General features: G+C 46.7%; 3 protein-coding genes across 4 annotated transcripts in view; 2 read left to right on the forward strand and 1 right to left on the reverse strand.

Moving 5' to 3' along the window:
* The first annotated feature begins 269 nt into the window (after positions 1-269).
* APOBEC2 (apolipoprotein B mRNA editing enzyme catalytic subunit 2) lies at positions 270-11,766 on the forward strand. The gene is made up of 3 exons (XM_059177896.1): positions 270-587; positions 8,372-8,935; positions 11,335-11,766. Exons 1-2 carry the CDS (start codon positions 430-432, stop codon positions 8,913-8,915), a joined length of 702 nt encoding a protein of 233 aa, XP_059033879.1. The 5' UTR covers positions 270-429; the 3' UTR covers positions 8,916-8,935; positions 11,335-11,766.
* A 1,963-nt stretch (positions 11,767-13,729) lies between these two features.
* OARD1 (O-acyl-ADP-ribose deacylase 1) lies at positions 13,730-19,435 on the reverse strand. 2 transcript variants are annotated; one of them, XM_059177898.1, is made up of 6 exons: positions 19,071-19,435; positions 18,336-18,415; positions 17,853-17,997; positions 16,872-16,930; positions 15,716-15,828; positions 13,730-14,396 (listed from the first exon to the last, which is right to left on the reverse strand). In XM_059177898.1, exons 2-6 carry the CDS (start codon positions 18,372-18,374, stop codon positions 14,294-14,296), a joined length of 459 nt encoding a protein of 152 aa, XP_059033881.1. In that variant the 5' UTR covers positions 18,375-18,415; positions 19,071-19,435; the 3' UTR covers positions 13,730-14,293. The 2 variants fall into 2 exon arrangements, with proteins under 2 accessions (XP_059033881.1, XP_059033880.1); XM_059177897.1 differs by having other exon boundaries at positions 19,055-19,435.
* A 227-nt stretch (positions 19,436-19,662) lies between these two features.
* Positions 19,663-22,132, forward strand: part of NFYA (nuclear transcription factor Y subunit alpha) — a 29,267-nt gene continuing 26,797 nt past the window's right edge. Inside the window, exon 1 of the mRNA XM_059177893.1 lies at positions 19,663-19,826. The gene's annotated coding sequence lies outside the window, so the exon portion shown is untranslated. The remainder of the gene's footprint in view (positions 19,827-22,132) is intronic.

The raw sequence follows: 22,132 nt of genomic DNA on the forward strand, positions 1-22,132 counted from the left end.
AGAAGGGTTGCATGGGGAAACAGAGGGAAGGATATAAGGTGGAGGGAGAGAGTATGAATATATGTGTGAGCCAGTGGGGGAGGGGAGAGCAGGCCTTGCCATCCCCACCTGCCAGCTTCCTGTCTTTGCTTACTGATAAATAGGGGATACTAGTGGCCAGATTTTCCATTCCCCCCATCCCGGCACCCGCTGTCACTCAATTAAAAAAAGATAGAGGGCGAGGGCCTGGGGGAGGGGCTGAGGGCTCCTGTTATAAAGCCTGTGTGGCCAGGAGGTGACAACACTAAGCCTGGCTTGCCCGCTCCTCTTCTCGTTGTCCCCAGGCAGGTTTAGCTGCTGACAGCTGCTTGGGACTCTGCCGCCAGGCCCTGGCCTTGGGAACTCGCTGCCTCTCCCCTTTCTCAGTGCCTGCCGAGCCACCACCCCTCCATGGCTCAGAAAGAAGAGGCTGCTGGGGCCGCTGGGGCCGCTGCGGCTGCCGAGCCTGCCGCACCCACTTCCCAGAATGGTGAGGATGTGGAAAATCTGGATGACCCTGAGAAGCTGAAGGAGCTGATTGAACTGCCTCCCTTTGAGATTGTCACAGGGTGAGAGCTGGGTGTGGTCTGGTTGCCTCCTCCCCAGAAGAGTGTGGGCTGGGGGCAGGCTGGGGAAATTCAGGATGGGAACAGAAGAGGTCAGCGTCACAGTCCTGCTGCCAGGAGTCTACTGTGCATGGTAGGGGCTGGGGGGGGGGGGCAGCAAATCTCTCTTGGCCTCTCAGGCAACACCTACGCCCAGGGGGAGGTAGGAGCAGCTCCCCGGAGACAAGGCCCAAGAGAATAAAACCACTGCTCAGGCCTCCTGGTAGCAGGCTATCAACCTGCCTCTCTGGGTACAGGCTGTCTAGTTCCAGGGAATTAGATAAGGACATGGGATGACCCAGACAAATTTAAATATGGTCCTGGTCAAAGTACCTTCTCCCTCAATTCTCCTTGCTGCTGAGTGGGGGTCTCCTCTCTCTGTATGGCTCTTACTTTTCTCTAGAGCTTCTCTCTGGAATGGAAGATCCTAAGACAGGGAAAACAGATCCTCTCTTTCCTAAGGCTGAGTGAGAAGCTTTTTTTTCATATTGAATCAAGTCTGCCCAGGGGTTCTCCACATCTGCCCCAAGGGCAAGAGTAGTTACAGTGCAGGTCATCATCCAGGCCCAGGAGCTTCTGGCCAGAAGAGGTATACTGCCCTTGGCCAAGCACCAAGGAAGAAAAAGGACCCTAAGCAAAGGGTCTCCAGGGCCTACGTACAGGATCCCTCTGTCTTGTCCAGATTATGCCTTCTCCAGGAATAAAACCAAGTTGTCCTTCCTCCTCTTTCCTCTCTGTTCCTTTTGCAAAAAACCTGGCAAAGTTTGTAGGCCAAGAATAAGAAAGGACTACATTGCCTCCCTCAACCCCAAGGCTTCCTTGATGGAAATCGCCAACAATGCCCACAGGCAGAGTAAGGTCCACACTAGGAGAAATTTCAGGAAGAATGGAGGCATGGTGCCCCCAGGGGGCAGAGGAGCCCCGGGTGGTCCTCCAGACTTGCTGTTTTAAGCTTGGCAATTGATTTTCCAGCCCTGGCCTCAGTTTGGTCATTTGTAACATAAGGAAGTTACAGGAAGTTGATCCTTAAGGTCTCTTCCAGCTCAGACACTTTCTGATTTCTAAGAGAACCTGAGGGAAAAACGCACCGTAGTACCTGAGGGAAGAATTCAGGCAAGAGCCTGGAACTTGCGTTCACCCGTGCTCAACAAACGAATGTCTCCTCTTTGTCCTAGGATTAAAGAAACAGCAGAGCACAGATTAATATAGACCTAGGGAAAGCCTAGGGCTACCAGGTCAGGAGAGTCCACAATCCCAGTGGTCCTCTATGGAAGGAGATCCTTTTCCTCACCCCTAAGTCTGCTGGTCCATGCTGCCCTTGGTTACACACAGGCATGGGCACACCCACTCTGCCCACAGTTGCGGTCTCCCCAGCACAGCGGCAGGATAGGTCTGGAACAAAATTAGACTATGTTCAATTGAACATGCTTTGGGTTCCCAGGGGAGTTGGTCATAATAATCAAATCCTCTGATGCAAGTTATATCCACCCAGAGCTTTATGATCACTGCATGCTTGCACACGTGTGAGCCCATTCAACCTTCAGCACAATGCTGGGGATTACTGCCACTCTACAGATGGGGAAACTGAGTCAGGGAGATTGCATGATTTGTTCAAGACAAGTAGCAGTTCTTCTTCTGACTCCAGCCAAGTGTTCTTTCCACAGGGCTCTTGTTCATTCCGGGTCCCAGATTTCCCAAACAGGGTTCCACCTGTCTCCATCTGTGAGGCAACGGGGCTCAGAGGCTTCTCTGACCCAAGGCTCAGAAAAAGAGATGCAGCAGGGCAGTTTTCTGGGTGCTCTGAGAGTAGTTCAGGAGGGAGGTGGAGCTCTGAATGTTTCCTGGCCACAAGTAACAGCTGTGGAGATCTGTCTCCTGGGCCCCTCTGGGTAAACAGATGGCTTAAAATAGCCCAGAGGTGTGGCTGTGTCTGTGCAGAGACAGGATGAGGGAACAGCTTTCCCCTTCTTTCCTCTCCAGATGCCCTGGCATCAAGAGGGTCAGCAAAGTAGCTCCTCTCCTAGCCGAGACTCCCAGAGGGGATGAGTCTGTCTGTACGGCTTCTTAGATTTGGGCTGCAAGCTAGCAGAAGAGCAGACAGGTTTTGAGAAATAGTCAGGAGTGAGGCAGGTATACTAGGTAGGAATAAGAAGATATGCCCCACTTGTCATGACTCTGGCTTGAATAGGGCACTTGGGATAGAAAGAAGACCTAAGAACATTAACAAAATTACATGGTAGAAAGTGCTAGAAAAAGGTTTAAAACTACAGTAGTGTACCAAAGCCAACTCACGATGACCGAGAATCAATTGTGCGCATCCCTTTCCAACTCTGTGTTCAGTGACTTCATGTTGGTTTCTTGAAATCTCCAGAGCAGGAGTGTTTACAAAGATCAGCAAACCTTAGAAATGAGTATTTTCTTTCCTCCCTCTCTCCCTCCCTTCCTCCTCTCTCTTTCTCCCTTCCTCCCTTCCTGTCACAGAGCTGGTTGTTAAACCAGCACACCCAGGAAAGAAAGAGCCCTCTAACTACAAGAAGAGAAGTAGAGAGGATTGTGCTTAAGATTCAGCTCTGAGGGGTAAGATTTGAGGCCCAGAGAAGCCACCACCCGACAGTACCAGCCTTAATTTCTGGAGTGTTGACCATTGTCCAGACTCTGAGGGGTGGGGTTACTCGACCTATCCTCCAGATGAGGAAACCAAGGCTCAGAGGTATGAGTAATTTGGCCAAAACTAATGGATGGAGTAGGGCATAAACCCCAAGACTGTCTGACTCCAAGTCACCACACTGCATCTAAAAAAAGCCGTAAATGGGAGGTTTCTTGTATTTGACACATATTTACTGAATAGGAATCATTTATGGCTGCCCGTTTTCCCCACGAGGACAGGGACTTTAAACTGCTTTATCTCCAGCACCACGAATAGTGCCTGGCTCCTAGTAGATACTTGTTAAATAAATAAATGAACTAATGAATGAACTCCTATCGTCTGGTAGTCTTTCTGCCAGCCATTAGGGTAAAGAACTAGCTGTGGGGAGGGTTTCTGGGAGGAGAGCAGGTCAAGATCTCTGAAGAGCCAGGCGCGCTCAGCATAGAAGAGAATTCCTCAGATCCGTGCCTGCCTCTCAGCTCCCGCATGCTTTAGGGAAGCTCTGGGGCACCAGAATTAGTTGTCTTCTCATCTTTCCACCCCAGTGATGAGCGACTATGGCTCTGCCCAGCAGGACCTCTGGCTGTGTGTTTGTCTTTGTTTGTTTCTAGTTGTGTTGTGTCTGATTTGCATCACGCTCAACCTGCAAGCAGAGGGATTGGTATGGAAGAGAGATAAATGGCACAGACTGTGACTGTCCTTTCAGCTGCTTCTTTAGCTGCCAGTGGTTTACTCTGGTCACATGGAGAGGAAAGGCAGGGTTCGGAGGAGAAGGGACAGCAAGGAGTGGAGACCTTTGACTTGGCCATTAATCCTGCAAGCCTCTCACACCTCACCCTGGGCTCCAAAGCATGCTGGGGAGGCTTGTTCCAGGGAAAACCAGAAGACAGCCACCGACTCTGGCCACCCTGGCCTCCACTGAGGGTGGGGGAAACTCAGAGCTCCAGTGTGAAGACAATGCCTCCCAGGGGAAAGGCAGGGGCTCAGGGCTTACCTAGGGCAGAATCCCATCCAGAATTACAACCCTAGAGCCAGCAGCCTGGCAAAACCCATCTGGGCTGTTAGAAGTCTGCTTCTTTCCTCCTTCTTCCTGGGCCCACTCCCTAGCATCCACTTTGCAAGTGGTCTGGAAAAGGGAGAAGGAGACGGAAACCAGCACGTCTGCCTCTTTTAAGTAGATCATGAGAGATCTGGTGAGAAAATCTGAACCAAGTCAACACTCAATGATCTGTAAGTAGATTTTTCCACTCCATGGATCATTTTGGAGCAAATGTTCCATCTCAGAGCTTCTACTATCGTCCAGGTTGCTCTCTTTTATGTATAGATTTATGCTTAGGGAGTGCAAATATTTTAAAATGTGAAAGAAATATTCACAACCCTTGTCCCTCCACCAAGTCAACCGTGATCTAAATGGTCTTTCCCAGAGATTAGGATTTTTGGTTTCCTGCTTAGAGAATTGCAAGACCCAGGAGGCTGGGTCTCAGCAGATGAAGTATGAGTGACATGTCTGCAGAAAGTATGAGGAAGGAGTGCTTGAAGAAGCAGGGGAGGGGGGAATAACCCTCTTGGTTTTTGTGCCTGATATTGTGACTGAATCCAGGTGAAGAAATCTGTTACTAGCATATTTTTCCCGACCACCACTCCAACACGCAGGCACACGCACACCCCATTTCAGCAGGAAAACACCCGCTGGGGGCAAGAATAAAGGCTATAAGTCACTACAGTACTCAGGCATCATGCTATTAGAAAAAAGAAGAAAAGACGTTTGCGATTATCTAAGAAATTAGTGTCACTCTTTTCCTTTCTTCCGCTAGCAGGCATAACAGTGTTGACTTATTTTGTGATTCTATAAAATCACCCGAGGTGGCCATGTTGTCTAGCTCCCTGGAGAGATTTCAGACCTTTTCCACCTCTGTTCTCCTGGGTCCTCTCCAGGGCCTGGCTGTTTCAGCCTGTGGGAGGCCCAAAAAACTTTATTTGACCTTTATGTTCCTTCTGGAAAAGCAAGAAGCCCACTGAGAAGCCAAGAAAGCCCAGTTTTTGAGCAAGCCCAAAAGAAAGACTGGGAGCCAAGACCCTCCCTGACTTCTCTTTTCTTCTTGAAAGTATTTCCCTTCCTTAGGCAGCTAGTCCAGAAGCCTCTGCTGAGGCATGGAGTAGACTATGGGGCTGCCTGCCAGAGGGGAGGGAAACCGGTATTTATAGAGAGGTGAACTTTCTTCCTCTCCCTTGGGTTTCAGGTTTCTCTGGGTCCTCTCCTCTTGCAAAGGGAAGAGGAGGAGGGGAAAACATCAGAGCTTAAGAGAAGCTGGGAAAAGCAGCAGCCTCAGACCAGCCAGCCAATTTGCAATGGCATGCTGGGCCAAATTCACGGTCTTGGCTGGGCTATATTTGGCAAAGTTGGAGCAAAGCTTTTGGGAGCTCCAGAAGGAAACCCGGGGGGGGGGGGGGTCACACAGGCAACTTTGGGGACACCCCAATCAACCACACAGTCATGAATACTTCCAAGGGTTTCGCCTGAGAATCCATCATACACACAGCTCTGGACTAGGCTTGGGGGCAGGGGATGTCTGGCAGAAGGCCTTGAAGAGCACAAAGTGTTTGGGCAAGAAAGATAAGCTCTGTGCTTCTCAGGAGAAAAAGAAAAGCCATTCCAGGAAGTGAAGGGACCATTTAGCAACTTGTAAAATCCAGGAGTGGTCTTATAGTGTGAGTTTAATTGGGGAGAGCTCAGTATGAGTGAACTCCCAATAGGGATTGAAACAGGAGAGGGGAATCATCAGGCCATCCATTCTTCCGAAATGTTAAGTAAATAATAAACACATCCAATCAGGGACAGAGGGGTTTAGAGAGCTAAATATAGTGCCTGAAGGAATCCTGGGGCCAGGTCCTCAAACATATCCATCTCCACAATGGAAACTTAACTTGACAGGAAGAGATATGGAAACTTGGGTGGAGACAATTTTATGGTGGGGGCAGGGAGTACTTCAGGGAAATAGCTCATGTTCACATAGCTCTTTGGCACCTGCTGCTTATCCCTAAGAAGCCAAGGCCCTGGGACACCCGGGAGCTCCCTGTAGTCCCACGAGTTAGAAAGGGAAGGCATGTAGAGAAGTAACAGTGGGGTTAATGGTTGCCACAAGATATCTTCTGGGGCAACCACAAAGATTACCTTTTTTAAAATTTTATTTGATTATTTATTTTAGAGCGAGTTCATGAGGGGAGGAGGGGCAGAGAGAGAGGGAGAGAGAGAATCTTAAGCAGGCTCTCCACTGAGCATGGAGCCCATCAGAACCACCCAGAGGACTCTACAAATGTCAATGCCTGGGCCCCATACAAACCCAATGAAATAAGGGTATCTGGAGGGGAGCCCAACGTGGGGCTTGATCATGACCTGAGCAGAAGCGAAGAGTTGGGAGCTTAACTGAAAGAACGACCCAGGTGTGCCCCCAGAGATTACATTTTTTAAAAAGAAAACACTCAGGAATGCCTGGGTGGCTCAGTGGGTTAAGCCTTTGCCTTTGGTTCAGTTCATGACCCCAGGGTCCTGGGATTGAGTCCCACATCAGGCTTCTTGCTTGGCAGAGAGCCTCCTTCTCTGCCTGCTGCTCCCTCTGCTTATGCTCCCTCGCTCTCTCTGATGAGTAAATTAATAAAATCTTAAAAAGAAAAGAAAACATTCAGCCTGCCCAAGCCAGTACTCAATCCCCTCCTCTCCTGTGATATTTTCAGTCTCTCCTGTGAAAGTCTCCTTGTTCCCCTTGGCCTCCTAACCTGCAAAAGGCTTCCCTATTTTAGAGAGATGCAGACATACATAAAGATAGAAACAATCAATTCTGATGCCCTCTCTAACCCCTTTTGAAACCTGGATCTCCCCCTCCTTCTTACTACTGAACTTTCTCCTAAACCTGACCTTTTTCTGCAGGTTTCATTTCCTAATCAACCAGCCCACCCTCGAAGCCACTGGACATAGTCATCACCAAGTCTGACGTCCTAAGACACCAAGCAGGCTTGCTTCAGTTCAGGCTTTTTCCCAGCCTCACTCTATCTGCCTAAAGCTACCAGGTCATCTTCCATGGACATCACTTTCATTACGGCTTTCTTTATTCAGGAGCCTGTAACAGTTCTCTGTTGCCCTCTGAATCAAGGCTAAATGTTAGGGAACCTTCATCCCACATCCTCCATGCTCCCTATGCAATTTTAAAAATCAGCAGTTTTCGAATGCTCTTAGCTAGAGTCGAGCTGCTAGATTAGATGCATCTGGAGGGCAGAGGCCAAGTCTTTTATGATTTTGAAATGACTATACAAGCTATAGCATACCAAGGTACTCTCAAAGATAAAAAAAAAAAAAAAAAAAAAAAAAAATCTTGGACATTCATCGTGTGACAACCCCTTCACCTGCAGGAAAAGCCAGACTTGAGAAACAATTACTGGAAGGGCACTGAGTGGTGGGCCGAGCCATGCCTGAGATACACTAGCAGTGAGTGGCAGGGAAGAGAAATGGAAGCAGGAAATGTTCTGCAAAATCTTCATCTTCTTCTAGCAGGAGAAATTTTATATGCTTGCTACCTTGTAAGATTACTATTAGAACACTGCTTTTCTAACCTGGCTGCCTATTAGAATCACCTGGAGAGTGGTTTTTTGTTTGTTTTGTTTTTAAATACTGGTGCCTGGGTCCCCTCTAGACATTCTGATTTCATTGTTTTGGTGTGGGGCCCAGGCTCTGACAAGTGCCGAGTCCTCTGGGTGGTTCTGATGTGTCGCCGGGTGAAGTAGTGACTCATTCAGAAATGTAGGAGTGTGCTGTGTGTTGGAGGGATGATGGAGGGTTTGGAAACCTTCCCTACTGTCTCCCTACTGGGGTGACTGGAACGTGCACCTCCAACTTCTCTCCTCTCCTCCAGATAAACCCTTCTGTATTCCCTCCTTTTTGTTGTTGTTGTTGTCCCTGTCTTCAGCCTGGGCAAGGCCTGTTTTGACAGGAAGGGCCCTCGTGCCCCGAGGCACCGAGTTTGGAGAGAGCCACCTGCTCCCCGCTGGTCCGAGGAACCGGAGCTCATCCCGCTCTCTTCTCCCGTCCCTCTGCCCCCTCGTCCCACAGGGAGAGGCTTCCCGTCAACTACTTCAAGTTCCAGTTCCGGAATGTGGAGTACAGCTCCGGGCGGAACAAGACCTTCCTGTGCTACGTGGTTGAAACGCAGGCCAAGGGAGGCCAGGTGCAGGCCACCCGGGGGTACCTGGAAGACGAGCACGCCACCAACCACGCTGAGGAGGCCTTCTTCAACACCATCCTGCCCTCCTTCGACCCGGCCCTGCGCTACAACGTCACCTGGTACGTGTCATCGAGCCCCTGCGCGGCCTGCGCCGACCGCATCCTGCGAACCCTCGGCAAGACCAAGAACCTGCGCCTCCTCATCCTGGTGGGGCGCCTCTTCATGTGGGAGGAGCCCGAAGTGCAGGCCGCCCTGAGGAAGCTAAAGGAGGCTGGCTGCCGGCTGCGCATCATGAAGCCCCAGGACTTCGAGTACGTCTGGCAGAATTTTGTGGAGCAGGAAGAGGGCGAATCCAAGGCCTTTGAGCCCTGGGGGGACATTCAGGAGAACTTCCTGTACTACGAGGAGAAGTTGGCGGACATCCTGAAGTAGGCCTCTGGGCCCAGCCTCACGTGAGTCATGGTGCCACGGCTGTGTCCCTAGCCCGTCACTAAGGTAGAAGGCTGGAGGGCAGGTGGGATGAGGGGTAGGTTTGGTTTGTCGCCCTACCCCGACGAACTGCATTTCTCTGCTTTCGGTTGGCTGTAAAAACATTTTAGGAGACCCCATTTCCTCTTCTCTTTCCTCAGGTTCTCTCCCTAAGCCCTTTTCGCTTCTACCCTTTTGTATCCAATGAAGTTTTCCCATACCTTGGAATACTCAAGGAATCTGAAAGCTTTGGTGAAACAGAATGGCTTGCTGTGGTCAGATCTGGGTGGTGCAAGTACCTGTTACTGAACAGCAGAGAGGAGCCCTCACTCCATAAGCATGCCCCCATGGGCACGAGTCCAGACTTACTCTGGACACCTTCTGGACACCCTACCCTCACCCCTTTTTGCAAGTTTACCCTTCCGTGCCCTGTAATAGAGGTTTTTCATTTGTTTAGGGACATTTTTTTTTTCTATCTTTGGTACTTTTGAAAGTCCCCAAATGGATTTGTATTCAGCTTATTTATTTATTGCCAGAGACGCTTTCATGTTTTCAAACAAATGGTTCCGCTTTGAAGGAGACCAATAATTTGTGTGAATGTATAATGCAAGAACATTTTTCTTACTTTGAGAAGACCTCAGCACAGCTGATAAAAAAATGTGGAATTCAGGAATGGGGCTATCACAGCAACATGTTCTTTTATGCAGAAATGATGAAAGAGTTAAAAAGAGGTTTATAAATTAGACAGCAGCTCAGACATAGCCTCCTACAGATATCAAGATGTGATCAGAGGACTGGAAGTTAAGATTAGCTATTTAAGCAAATAATTAGGACACAATTAAGGCCAATTTGGCCTCTTGCTGAGGGTAAATTAGACTCTCATACAAACAGGCCGATTACCCTCAGGAAAGAGGGTAAAAGATCCTTCGCTAACTTTTTTCGAGTTTGGTCTCATCTAGTTTGTTCCCGTAGAAATGCTAAAACCAAGTCCCCCCACAAGGCCCGAGTTATGATCAAAATCCTCTAGAAACAGAGAAAAGGGTCTTTTACCACCCTCTTCTCCAATTTTAATTCTGGAACAATTCACGTATTAATAAAACATAAAGCAGCATGCCTCCATGAAGCTATTCAATTTATTTCTGGTGTCTCTCACTCAATATTCTTAAGAGAAGAGGTGGTGTCATAGACACGTTTTGGGAAATATCAGTGTTCTGGAGTATGATGTTGGCAGGTGTCTGCTATTAGACATGCACACAGGGTGCCGGGTAATTCTTCACCTGAGCACTCACCAATCTGAGAAGACACAATTTTAAGCCATTTTTTACAAAAAGTACCTACCCAAAGTAATAGGTCAAGTAATACCATGTTGTACTCTGCTCACATAAAATTAGATACCACTCTGAGTGGTGGTGAGGAGTCGTAAAAACAGATTTTTAATGGTGACCTCTGAAAATACAAAATAAACTTTTAAATTCCTTGAAGGTTTTATTAGTGTAGGTGTTATCACTGTAATTATAGAGCCTACATAGACTCTCCAGAATGATGACTGGTAGTTTAATCTTAACTATAGTATACTTTCTTCTTAAACACCTTTCAGAGCCACAGGCTACTTCTTCCAGCTGCCTAGCCAGCAAGTCCTGTGTGTGTGTGAGTGTGTGTGTGTGTGTGTGTGTACTGTTGTTTTTCCATTAAGTTGAGTAATTAGATAGCTAAGTCTGCTATAAAAATTAAGCATTTCAAGGATTAAAAGGAGCTTTTAATTTTAGATAATTGAGGGTTGTATCTTATGCTAATGTAAATGGAAATAAAATAGATTAATCTGTTTGAGGGAAAAGTCCACTTCCAAGTCAAATTATTTTTAAATAAATTATTGGACATGTTCCACACTATTAGCCTCCTTCCATTATTGTACATAACCGTATTATCTGGATCCATTAACATGCTTCCCTGTATGCTGTTATTCATGTTCCTGAAGGGAAAGGTTAAAATGTACCAAGTTAAAAAAAAAAAAAATTGGCATGAAATCGAGTTGTAATCTCAAAGCCCAAAAGAACAATTCTGCTTAATTAAAATACTAAGAAATGGGCATTTGCTAAAGAAAATTTGCCTTTTCTTATTCCATCTTTAAAAGAAAAATGACAGAATAGGACTTAACCATATATTTAACTCTAGTTAAAGTAGGGATCTTCTGGGGCTTTCCCTGTATGAACCACACCAAAACATGAACACAACACACCTAATGCCGTGTAAAGTGGCAATCACAGGAGACTGTGGGGGAGAAAATCAAACTTGCTTGGAGGGCAGGCAGAAACCCTAGCTCAAAAGAAAATTCATTGTTTGGGGCCAGTGGGCTCTCAGTAACATGCTTTCTTTTCTCACTTAGGTCTGCCTGCTGCCACCAGGAGACAGCAGTGACATGTATGGCCATCTGGGACATGCCTGACTTCCTAATACCACTTGAGCTGGACAACATTGGACACCGACCAATCCTAATGCACAGGTCCTCCAAGGACTCCAAATACACTGTTCATGCTGTAAATCACTTAAGCCATGGCTCTCCCTAAGGCTGCTCTTGGGAAAGAGGAAAGTGAGTTGCAAAGAAAGAAACGGCAACCATATATGGGCATCAGGCATCTGAGGGGCAGAAGGGCCTACTTATTTCCCCAAATGGGCTGCTTGAGGCAAAGAACCTCAGACCCAAGGTCTGTGCAGATCTTTGAAATATGTCCAGAAATGCATTTTATGTGAAGTTGGATTTTTTTTTTAAGAAAGAAAAATAGCAACATTAATAAAAGTGGTGTGGTTTCTCTGTGAACAGGTTTTTTAAGGAACTTGGGCATTTAGAAGTTACTAGGAACAGTGAACTGTCCTAGGAATAGGGATGCTCCCAGGCTATGAGCCAAGCGATGACAATAGAAAGTGGAAGGGAGGCTTAACCCAGTGCTTGTCTAGGCAACACAGGATACTAACTCTCCCAGGCCGACTTCCGACCCATCTTGACCTTTATCAAGTATTTTTTGAGGTTACTTGTAAATGAATGCCTCTTCCCTTCTCTGAAGACAAGGAATATGGCAGAGGGTGAAATGAAGGGCAGGGGAAATCTGTTTATAAGATACCCATGTTCTTATTGCTACTTAATAAGCAATTAACCACTTGATCAAGAAAATAAGTAGGATTTCAATGTTGAGACACACACCCTGTAGATTAGTTGGTATGTGGTACTTGATGGTGACAGCAGGATGGTGTGAAGTCTTTCTTCCAAGGCTTGAGTCCTATATAGAAGCAAAACTTCACGTACAAATTTCTGGGTTTTGCCAAACTGTAATTGGGTTTCCAGGAATACTGTGCTCATTCTATCATGCCATGCCTCTTCTTCCAAGCCTCGTGTGTGATAAGTCATCAGAATTTGACCCCCAGACTATCGGCAAATGACAGAGCACTTTATCACATCTCCACTGAATCTCAGAATTCCACTTAACAGTCAGTCCTCCCAAGAGTAGTCTTTGTTTGAAGAATCTTAAAGGCTCATATTCCATGAAAAAAATTAATCCTAATCCCTTTAAATGTAGAAGCCTACAAAACCAATGTTTTGAGCCAAGAGGGAAGATTTATTTGCATAGTTAAACAAAATACTTTGATTCTAAGTTTCCTCTTACCATCCCACTCTCATTTTCTGTATTGTGTATTCATTCTCTTTTTTCCCCTTCAGTTTTACTGTATGTGGACAGAAGCAAAGCTTCAAAAACCTCAGTCTAAGTTCAACAATGAACTTGGCCCTGCACTACTCCTACCCCAACGATATGAACTTGTCTGTTCCAGAGATACAGAAAAAGTGAAATACTTTTTGAAACTGCTGCCTCCTATCATGCTACAGTGTGATAAGAACACAAGTCTAAAGTACAAAGATTATATTTAACTGGTGTTTTCCTAGTGTTTCAACAAGCCCCTTCTGAAATCCAGTTCTTTTTATGCTTGAGAAAGCAACAAGTCCTACAACATACCCAGAATTCACCCTAGTGAGAAAATCAATAGTAGGTCTGGTTAGTTTAACTTTTTATTTAAGTAGGCTCCATGCCTAATGTGGGGCCTGAACTCATGATCCCAACCTTAAGAGTTGCATGCTCTACCGACGGAGCTAGCCAGGCAGCCCTGTTTTAACTCTTACTACCATAGTAATGGTAAAAGAGAATTCCAGTAGTTTTCCCAATACCTTTGCTCCTGAATCCAGGAACCTATTCTCTCACCGGAATGTATAAAGTGATGCTCTCTTAGCTAAAGAAAAAGGGACTAATATATACTGTTCATCCCATTATGATTCCTGCACGATCACAATCCTCTGCAGCTTAATGACACCAAGAAACCTAGCCAATTCCCCCACCCCACCCCAAACTAGAATTTTTTAAGTGGGCCTTTTTCTTAAAAGAGTCATGAAGGATTTTGTTGAGAACCACCAATTTGTTGAGTCATTACTCACCCTAAGCAATTTAGCAGACATTTCATATACATTACTTTACTTGCTCCATGACTGAATTCAGACCCATTTAATCACATATGTTATGTGGTAGACAGAAGAGAGGACGAATTCACCACGAGGAAATTCTAAACACCTCCCTTCCCAGTAACGCTGACCCATAGTTCTTATCTGTTCTTATTTCTTCTCATCCTGCTACTCTTCCCACAGGATCCTTTGTCTGATTCTTCCCCAATTAGTTACAGGCAAATCCTCCATTACCACATCCAGAACAACAGCCATGTGCACAGAACTTCACTGGACCCCCTAAGAAAAAAATATTTATTTTTCCTTTTCTGTCACCACAAATTTCTTGTTAACAATGTTAAGACTCATTTTTGTAATTTAAACAAAACCAAACCCATAATTCTCTCCTAGGATGAATATGACATAAGGATAATACCAAGCAAGCTCACAAATGACAAAAAATGCAAAACTAATTGAAATGTTCATCCTTCCTGAAATTTTTCTTATTAACAGCAGAGAAGTAGAATCAATGCTGCCACCTAGTGGCAAGCTGAACAAGTCAGGTAAGTATCCTGTATCAAAACGGGTCAGAGGCCCAACATCTCTGATATCCTTGCCTAATATGGGGCATTCCACTCCTTACCTTCCTGAATGTGGAAAAAAAAAAAATCACAGCAACATTTCCCAAGCAATCCCTCCTCCAGAATCCCAGTCCCATCATGAGAATACAGCAACCCAAGTCTGGCCTGTAACACAGACTACTTCACATGAAACTTTCTTCAGACCGTTTTCCGTCAGTTCGTCCAGCGCTACGGTCCAGTAGGGATGACAGGAGACCACGAACACATCCACAGCACACATCTGTTCACAGTGTGTACACAGTAATTCTGATATCTGTGGCTTCAAACACCTCTTCAATCATTGCTGATACATTTTCCCATTGCAGACGATCAAGACCACATCCAATTCTGAAAAAGACAAAACAGCTCCACAGATTGTGATGAAGGTACCTAGGAAATCATTTCTTCACCTTCCTTTGGGCTGCACCCATCCAAAGCATAAAGACAAATGATCTGGCCTCACAACTATGGTGGGAGTTTGGAAGTGAATTCCTGTAGTGAGTCACCTAAGGCTGTTCCTAGATAGCCCCAACATCTAACAGCTGTTGCTTCTCTTTTGCTAGTAAGATGCCACTTCTCAGTTGTTTGAGGCTACCTTGAGAAAGTACCTGCGGTGACATGGGAGACTATCATTCTTTAGCTATTAATAAAAACTAGCTGGGATTTTAAAAACACACTTATGATAATGAAATGCTAAGGAAGATAAAAAGAGAGACAAAGGACAGGATCTCTGCAAAAAGGAAATCAAAATGAAATGCTGGGAAATGCCAAGCTGATTGCAGTTCAGGTGAGAAACCTGAGTCAAGCCCACAAAACTCTCCTATCTGGCACCTTTCTTCTAAGATGTTACTCTACTGATCCTCAATATCCCTAGGGGTAAAAAGTTTAAAATGGCTAATTTCATACAGTCTGATAATTAAGTCCCTAAAAAAATTATGACAAAAACACACAAGAGTTTCTGATTCGGAAGACACGAATACATTAAAGCCCAGGGTAAATGAGGGATTTTGTAGCTACATTCATAAGTAACTTGGGGCTTGAAACACACACATGGTCAGCACTGACTCAAAATTAGACTGAAAGGAAGAGAAATGACCCAAAGCCTAGTTCCTAAAAATAAAGTAAATAAAGAGTATATTGCACCCCCAAAGCCATTCCCTTAAGCTCCCAATAGCAAGGATCTAAGACATTACATAAGGGACATATCCTCTGGCTACTACCCACACTGAACACAAGCATGCAGTGTAAAAGGCAGTGGTAATTTACAACCTTCTTTGCACCAGATTAACAAGCTTGGGACACATGAAGTGGCCCAGAAGAAAATCACAATTGCTCAGTCTTGGTTCTTAGGCCTTTACTGCTTCAAGAACAGAGCCTCAGTCTCCTCAGGCAGAAGACACCCAGAATTCAACAAAGGTGATTGACCAACAGGTCCTCCCTATGAAGTAGTCTGAAGCAGGGGTGTTTTAATTATCCTGATTCATTCAACCCAGGCTAAGAAACGAATATAATGCAGCTTAAAGGCTAATCACTGGTTCACTGATTGTTAGAAGTTTTTCAATTCAGTTTTTCAATATAAGCCTATATTTTGAGTTAAGCTTTCAAGTTAGACGGCAAATTCCACCACACAATTAAAAGTCTTTATTCAGGGCCTGGGATTTCCTTGCCTGGGCATGGAGAGGTCGGTGACTCCATTCTTCAGACAGTGGGACTTCATGGCCTCTAAACTCTTCTGCAAATTTTCGTAAGTTGGCTTATGTGAAGCCCTTTTCTTGGTAATCTGAGTACAAAGAATGAATTCAAACTTCCATTAGTCCAAAATGACAGCCAAAGAAGAGCCATCACATTCTCCCAACATCCTGATAATTAAAATAAATATATTTCTACAGGAGAGTTTGGAGCAGGATGACAAATGTCATATATTGTCTTTCCCAGTAATGGGAGGCCTTCAGGAAAATCTACTAAAAAAAGCCCGAGAAACCCAGACACTGTCATGTGATAACCTTTCCTTTTCCCAAGAAGCCCAGATTAGCAGGCAGTGCCTACTGTCTATTGTTTTTAAGCAAGGTAGGTCAAAGTCTTTGTGCCACTTCCCCGAGATAAGCAATATATCTGCAACAAGGAAGAACCAATACCACCTAAAAACTTCCTGTTAGGTCTATTTAGAAACCACATATATGCTTTTTGTTTCTCTATAATGAACAAAGAGAAACTGGTAGTGTTCCAAACAAGACTGGAAGTCACACTGGCTTTAAGGAGAACATCCAAAGGCCTCAGGACATGTCCCCACTCCGTGTGCTGTCCAAATCACATATGTAGTGGGTTGGTTGCTCTAAGTAACCCAGCACTATCACCAAGAACCTGCACTCTGCACTCCTTCTGGGGCCTGAAGACCATTGACAGTGAAAGAATCCCACATTGAGGCAAAAGGCAGGAAAAGAGCTAAGTAATACCAGGCACTGCATTCAACAGAGGAGAGGGAGATAACTCCTTTGGGCAATATGTGTTTTGAGACATTACTGGTTCTATCTCATTATAATTAGGAAAGAATTAAAGTATGTGGGACATCCCTAACTTTTCCAAGTCTTAAAACAGAGGCTTTTGGTGGCTGTCACAGTACTCTCCACCACGGAGCTGGGATGCAGCCTTAGGTTCCTTTCTAACCCAGTGCTCCAACTTGATCTGAGTGAGCACAAGATCAAAAGCTTTTTGTCATCTTTGGTTGTCTAGAATCATGATCAACAAATACAGTACAGCCCATGTGTTCACCAGAGCTTATGACCTAGTGAGAATTGACATAGTGAGAAATGACCCCCATCTTACCAAGTAATATATATATCGCCCATCTCTCTTCAGAACAGCCACTTCTCCAGATTTCTTTTCTAAGAAAAAATTATTTAATAGTAGAAGGGTAAAAAAATAAAAAGATAAAAGCACCGATTTGCATTCTTCAATTAAAAAAAAAATCCTTACAGATCTGAGTTCACTTCAGAGCTAAAAATACTTTTCACTTCTGAAGAAACAGTCCCTGTAACACTTTCCTCCTTATCAGCCTTCCTTAACTTCCAGCTTTCTTTATTTTTTGCTCATTTTCCTCTTACCCCATCTTTTGTCCTGACCATATTTTCAAATACACCCATATTCACTTTAAAAACTTTAATGATTTTTTTCACATACAAAGAGTTATTATGCTAAGCATTGTGGAGAACACAGATATATAAAAGTTCCTAATTACTAATGAGTTTTCAATGAAGAGACAGTGTCACATTTATAAAGAACTACAATAAAAAACAGTAAGAAATTGTTTTAAATTAATCACCAGCAGAGACTGGCCCAATAAGCCTGAACTGTGATCTCAGCAATTGTTTCAGAAGCTCTACAGGTGGATCTAACACTTCTCTTTGGTTTAAAATCTCTGGTAGAAAGTGATGGGAAGGGTCTGTAAGGAAGAGGTTTCTAAACTCCTCTTTGAGAAGTCTAAGTACAATATGGGTAAACAGAGGATCCTGAAACCTGAGTTAATACCTATAGAACCCAAGTTAAACACTTCGGTTAATAAGTGGAGTAGTATCAACAAACTTTTAGGACAGAGAGAGATTAGAAACCTTTATAAGAATTCAAGGTTGGTGTGATAAAGACCCAAACTAGAGGCTACTTCTGTAGAGAAAAACCTGAGTACTTACAAGTACTCAGTGGTTAGGAACCCCGCTATCTGCATGTGTACCTGTCTAATAACTAAAATATAACAGGAGATCAAGATGCTCTTGACAAGGCAGACTAATTCAGCGGTTTTTTAAAACTCACGTTGATTTAACAGTTCCTGCACCCCTCCAAATTTCTTCTTGAAGAGGACAGCTATCCCAGCACCCATTCGACAATCCTCACTGATACAGTGGGCTAAAGAGTCTGTTTTGGGGCATGCAAAAAGGTCTCCTTTCACATAAGTGATCTAAAATGTCAAAAGGGAAAGAAAAGGTTTTATTCGATACAGAAAAACACTAAGTTGTTTCTTTCATTTCCCTTTACTGAACCCCCCACCACTGTCCCTCCGTGATTTAAAACCCGACCTGCAGAACTTAAGGAACTACAACAAATTAAAGTGTTTGTAAAAGGAAAGTGATGCACGGTTTCTGCCTAGGACTGTATCAGCCCTTCTGAAGTAAATCGGCTGGAGCGGGGCGGGAAAGAAAGACAATTCAATTATTGCTTTAATTAAAAAGTGTTTATGCTTTTGACCTCAATTATTCTGAATTTCAGTTCACCAATAAGTTAATAGTTGTTACGCACTCTGCTTCCTTCTGAATCTTCATTAGGGCTGCCGGCCATGATATTGAGTTGCTATTTCCAGAACTTAAGTGTCTCTTCGGCTATGAGAAGGAAAAAAGGAAGTAAACATGCTTAGGCGGCTGAATATATTCTATTCAAGCTGCTCTGGCCACCCACTTGGCAATTTCTTCCCCCACCATTTATCGCTGAATGTGAGCTCGTTCAGCCTCTAGGAAGTAATACAAAACTCCCCTGGGGCAAGGATGAGGAAGAATGGCTAGGTCCAGAGGCGGCCAGCCTCCGCTCGAATTTCGCGCTTTCCTGGAGCGCCCCGCTCGGCCGGCGAAGAGAAGGCGGTCTCCACGAGGCGCCTCCTCCTCTCTCCGCGCCCGAGCGAGGCGCATTGAGGACAGTCTCCTCTTCTCGGCCTGACCATAAAAGTATTTCCCCAGTGGGTGTGGCCCACAGGAAAAAGGGAGGGACTTGGCCACAGTCCCGAGAGCCGCAAACGAAGAGTGTCCGGACCAGGGGAGTGTACTGCCGAGCCGCCAGCTCTGAAGAGGGAAAGCAAGACTCTCAAGGAAGACTCGTCCCCACCGGCTCTTGGGGGAACAAGGGAAGGAGTCTAGAGAGGCCTCCCATTCTGTCTCCTACCCCTAGGGCGGGTCAGCGAGGGCGTACAGCCTGTCCTGGGGTCCCGGGAAAAGGAGCAGAAAGGCTCGCTCAAAGCCTCAACGTACCGGGGTTACCCTTCACCTGGAAAAGAGTCGGCCGTTGCGAGGTCCCGCCCCGCGGTGACGGGCTCCAGATCCGGCCCTGGTAGGTGGGAAGCAGCAGACGAACCTAGACGCGGAGCCAATCCCGCCACAGCCCTTAGTGGCACGCACCTAAAATGGCCGCCCACCACCCAGGAGCGGGGCGGAAACAAGCCCCTCTAGCTAGCCCGCCGAACTCCCACTCTTTGGTAATGGCCGCCGGACTTCCGGCGGTAAAATCCGTGGAATGTCCCGCCGCCGTCCGGGCATGCGTAATGAGACAGCCCACCGCAAGTGGGGAAGAACGGCGCTTGCGCATGAGCCCCAGTGGTGTGTCTCCAGCGGCCGCAGAGAAAGGGGAGGGCAGTTGGCAGAGGAGATAGTTAGCGCCTGCGTAGTACTATGTTTAGGGCGGTGTTTGAGTTCAAGGATCTGGCGCGTCTAGAAGGCGCCTGCGTATTCCTTTAGCCGGCGATGGTGTCAAATCAGGGAGGTGGGCGTGGCTTCAGGACACGCCTGCGCGGTGCTCCTTCAACTGGGGGTGGGGCAAGCCCGATGCTGGGGTTAGGGGGCGTGGTCTCAGAGGCGCCTGCGCGGAGGCGGTTGGAGGGAGGCCCGATTCCCCTTTGTTCGGGTTCGCCATTTTGCGAGGCAGCGGCAGTGGCGGCGGCAGCGGCGGCTGGAGCCTCTGATTGGGTTTCGGGGTCCGGTACTGGAGCCAATCAGCGCGGGCAGCGAACCGGGGGAGCGAGGCACGGTGAGTGTGAGGAGCCAATATCCAGCGGCCCAGAGCCGGCCCCAGCGCCCCGATTGGCGGGTCTCGCTGACCACTCAGGAGAGGCCCAGGCGCCCGTCGAGCCCCGGGAGCCTAGCTGAGCCTAGCCGAGCGGGGCGGCCGGCGGCCCTGGCCCCGGGCCTGTGAATGTCCCGGGCCATTCTCGGCCGGGGCCTGCAGGGGGCCGCCCCGCGCGAGGATGGCGCCCTCGGGAGCGAGCATCTCCGGGTTCACACTCTTGCAGGGTGCCTGTGCCAGTTGGGGATGCCTCCCCGTTCTCCCGATTCTTAAGCCCAGTTTGTCAGGCCCAGGCTCGGGGTTGGTGGCCTGCCTGCCACGAATGCCCCTACACTCAGGTTCACGCACGCCCGGGGCTTTGGCGGTCTTCTCCAGATCGTTCCAGTAAAAAAAAACTGAAACCCGCCCTTGCACTCTCCGTGCTCCAGCCCTCGGGACGGGAAGTCTCCCGCGGGGCCCGCGATCCCCAGTCTTCCGAGAGTCGGGTCCGCCTGTCTGCAGTACCCCTGGGTCGCGAGTGAGGCCTGGGGAAGGTACGCGCCGCGGCCACAGGGCCCGGAGTGCGGCGGGGAGAGGAAGCCAGCCCGTCCCCGCCTTGGCTCTCTGCGTGCCCGCCCCCGCTGTCTCTCGGGCCAGGGGAGGGGGGTCCGTTAGTGCGCCCACTCCCCTACCCCGCCGCGCCCCTCCTCTCAGCACGCTCGTCCCGGGTCTCCGGCCCGGCGCCGTTACCACCCCCTTTTGGCTCGTCATTTCCTCTTCTCCCCGCCCCGCTCGCCCGGGCAGAACCGCACACCTCCGTCTTGGAGTCCGACCAAGCGGTCTCCCTTTCTTGTCCTGGCTGTACAGCCGCCAGTGCATTCGGTGCCTGGAACCTCACTTCTAGAAGATTGCCAGCCCTGCGCATTCCTTTTCCCGGAGGCTGCACAACTTGTTTCTCATATTATTAGTTTTCCCCGTTGCTCATCTTGCGAACTCTCCCTTCTTTGGGAATGTAGAATTCTTTTTTTTTTTTCTTTTTCCTTTCACTTTTCGGTGTCACTTTGCATGTGTCAGGCTTGACTCGTTAGTTCAGTCCACAGCCATCTCTTGATTTATTATTTTTGTTTTTTAAGCATACTTTCTAATTCCATGTTAACGTTTTCTACTCAGGTATTTGTAGAAACTTAACAGTTTTGTGGGGTTTCGTTAGGGTGAGAACTCTTTGACAGCCATGTCTCTAGCAATTAGTATGTACCAAGCATCACTCTATATGCTGGGGAGAAAGTAGGGAGAGGTCAGTTAAGGATCGTACTGCCTGGTGGAGATTAACAAGTGAACAACTAAATAATACTTAAAGGTTAGTGCTATAAGGAGGCCAAGTTCAATTCTGTGAAGTTACTGGTGTGTGAGAACTAACAACCTCAGTGTCAGACTCGATGTTGCCACACTTTTCATTGGCCTTAAATGACAATAGAATTTCTTCCGACAGGAAAGAATGGAAGGGCATTAGACACAGAGAAGAGCATGTGCAGAGACACCAAACTGCGCTGTGTTTGAGGGGAAAGGTGGGGGAAGTCACTGGACAGTACTCAGGAGAATTGAGGCTGGAAGGCCCAGGTGGTAAAAGGACTTGTATATCTTGATAAGGGATTTTCAGAAATAGTTGGGTTTTGGATGTTCAGATGGAAGAAATCCTGGGGTGTGTTTTTTTCTGGGGTCTGAAAAATGAATTTCTGAACTCTGGGCTTCTGCAGTACAACAGTAGCTGAATTTGGGGGAAGAAAGGAAGATTTTTCTCCCAGGACTTTATAAGTTTTTATTCATGTGAAGCATCTTCTAAGTCGTGGCAAGTGCACTGGGTCTTAAGTATATGGTGCCCATTTTTATGATCACATTAAAGGTCATGAAACTGACAAATTTCAGAAAACTCTTCCTGGTCCAGTGCTCTCTCCACTACTAAAGCTTCGAAGAGGGTTTTTTTGTTTTCAGTTTTTAGAATGCATTTGATGCGTTCAGATATGTTTTTTGGAACATATTTGTTTTCCAAACATTGTTTTAACCTTGGTATGTAAAAATGGATATATAGGGGCGCCTGGGTGGCTCAGTGGGTTGGGCCGCTGCCTTCGGCTCAGGTCATGATCTCAGGGTCCTGGGATCGAGTCCCGCGTCGGGCTCTCTGCTCGGCAGGGAGCCTGCTTCCCTCCCTCTCTCTCTCTGCCTGCCTCTCCATCTACTTGTGATTTCTCTCTGTCAAATAAATAAATAAAATCTTTGAAAAAAAAAAAAATGGA

Source organism: Mustela lutreola, chromosome 6, assembly GCF_030435805.1.
Source record: "Mustela lutreola isolate mMusLut2 chromosome 6, mMusLut2.pri, whole genome shotgun sequence".
NCBI lineage: Eukaryota > Metazoa > Chordata > Mammalia > Carnivora > Mustelidae > Mustela > Mustela lutreola.

Bases quoted from the DNA above. Each gene is read 5' to 3' on its own strand.
- APOBEC2 (XM_059177896.1), top strand. From the start codon at position 430: ATGGCTCAGAAAGAAGAGGCTGCTGGGGCCGCTGGGGCCGCTGCGGCT. The intron at 588-8,371 runs GTGAGAGCTGGG...CTCGTCCCACAG, and splicing joins CCCTTTGAGATTGTCACAGG to GGAGAGGCTTCCCGTCAACT.
- OARD1 (XM_059177898.1), bottom strand. From the start codon at position 18,374: ATGGCCGGCAGCCCTAATGAAGATTCAGAAGGAAGCAGA. The intron at 17,998-18,335 runs GTGCGTAACAAC...TTGACATTTTAG, and splicing joins AAGATTCAGAAGGAAGCAGA to ATCACTTATGTGAAAGGAGA. The intron at 16,931-17,852 runs GTGAGTTTTAAA...ATTTTTTCTTAG, and splicing joins GCAGGAACTGTTAAATCAAC to AAAAGAAATCTGGAGAAGTG.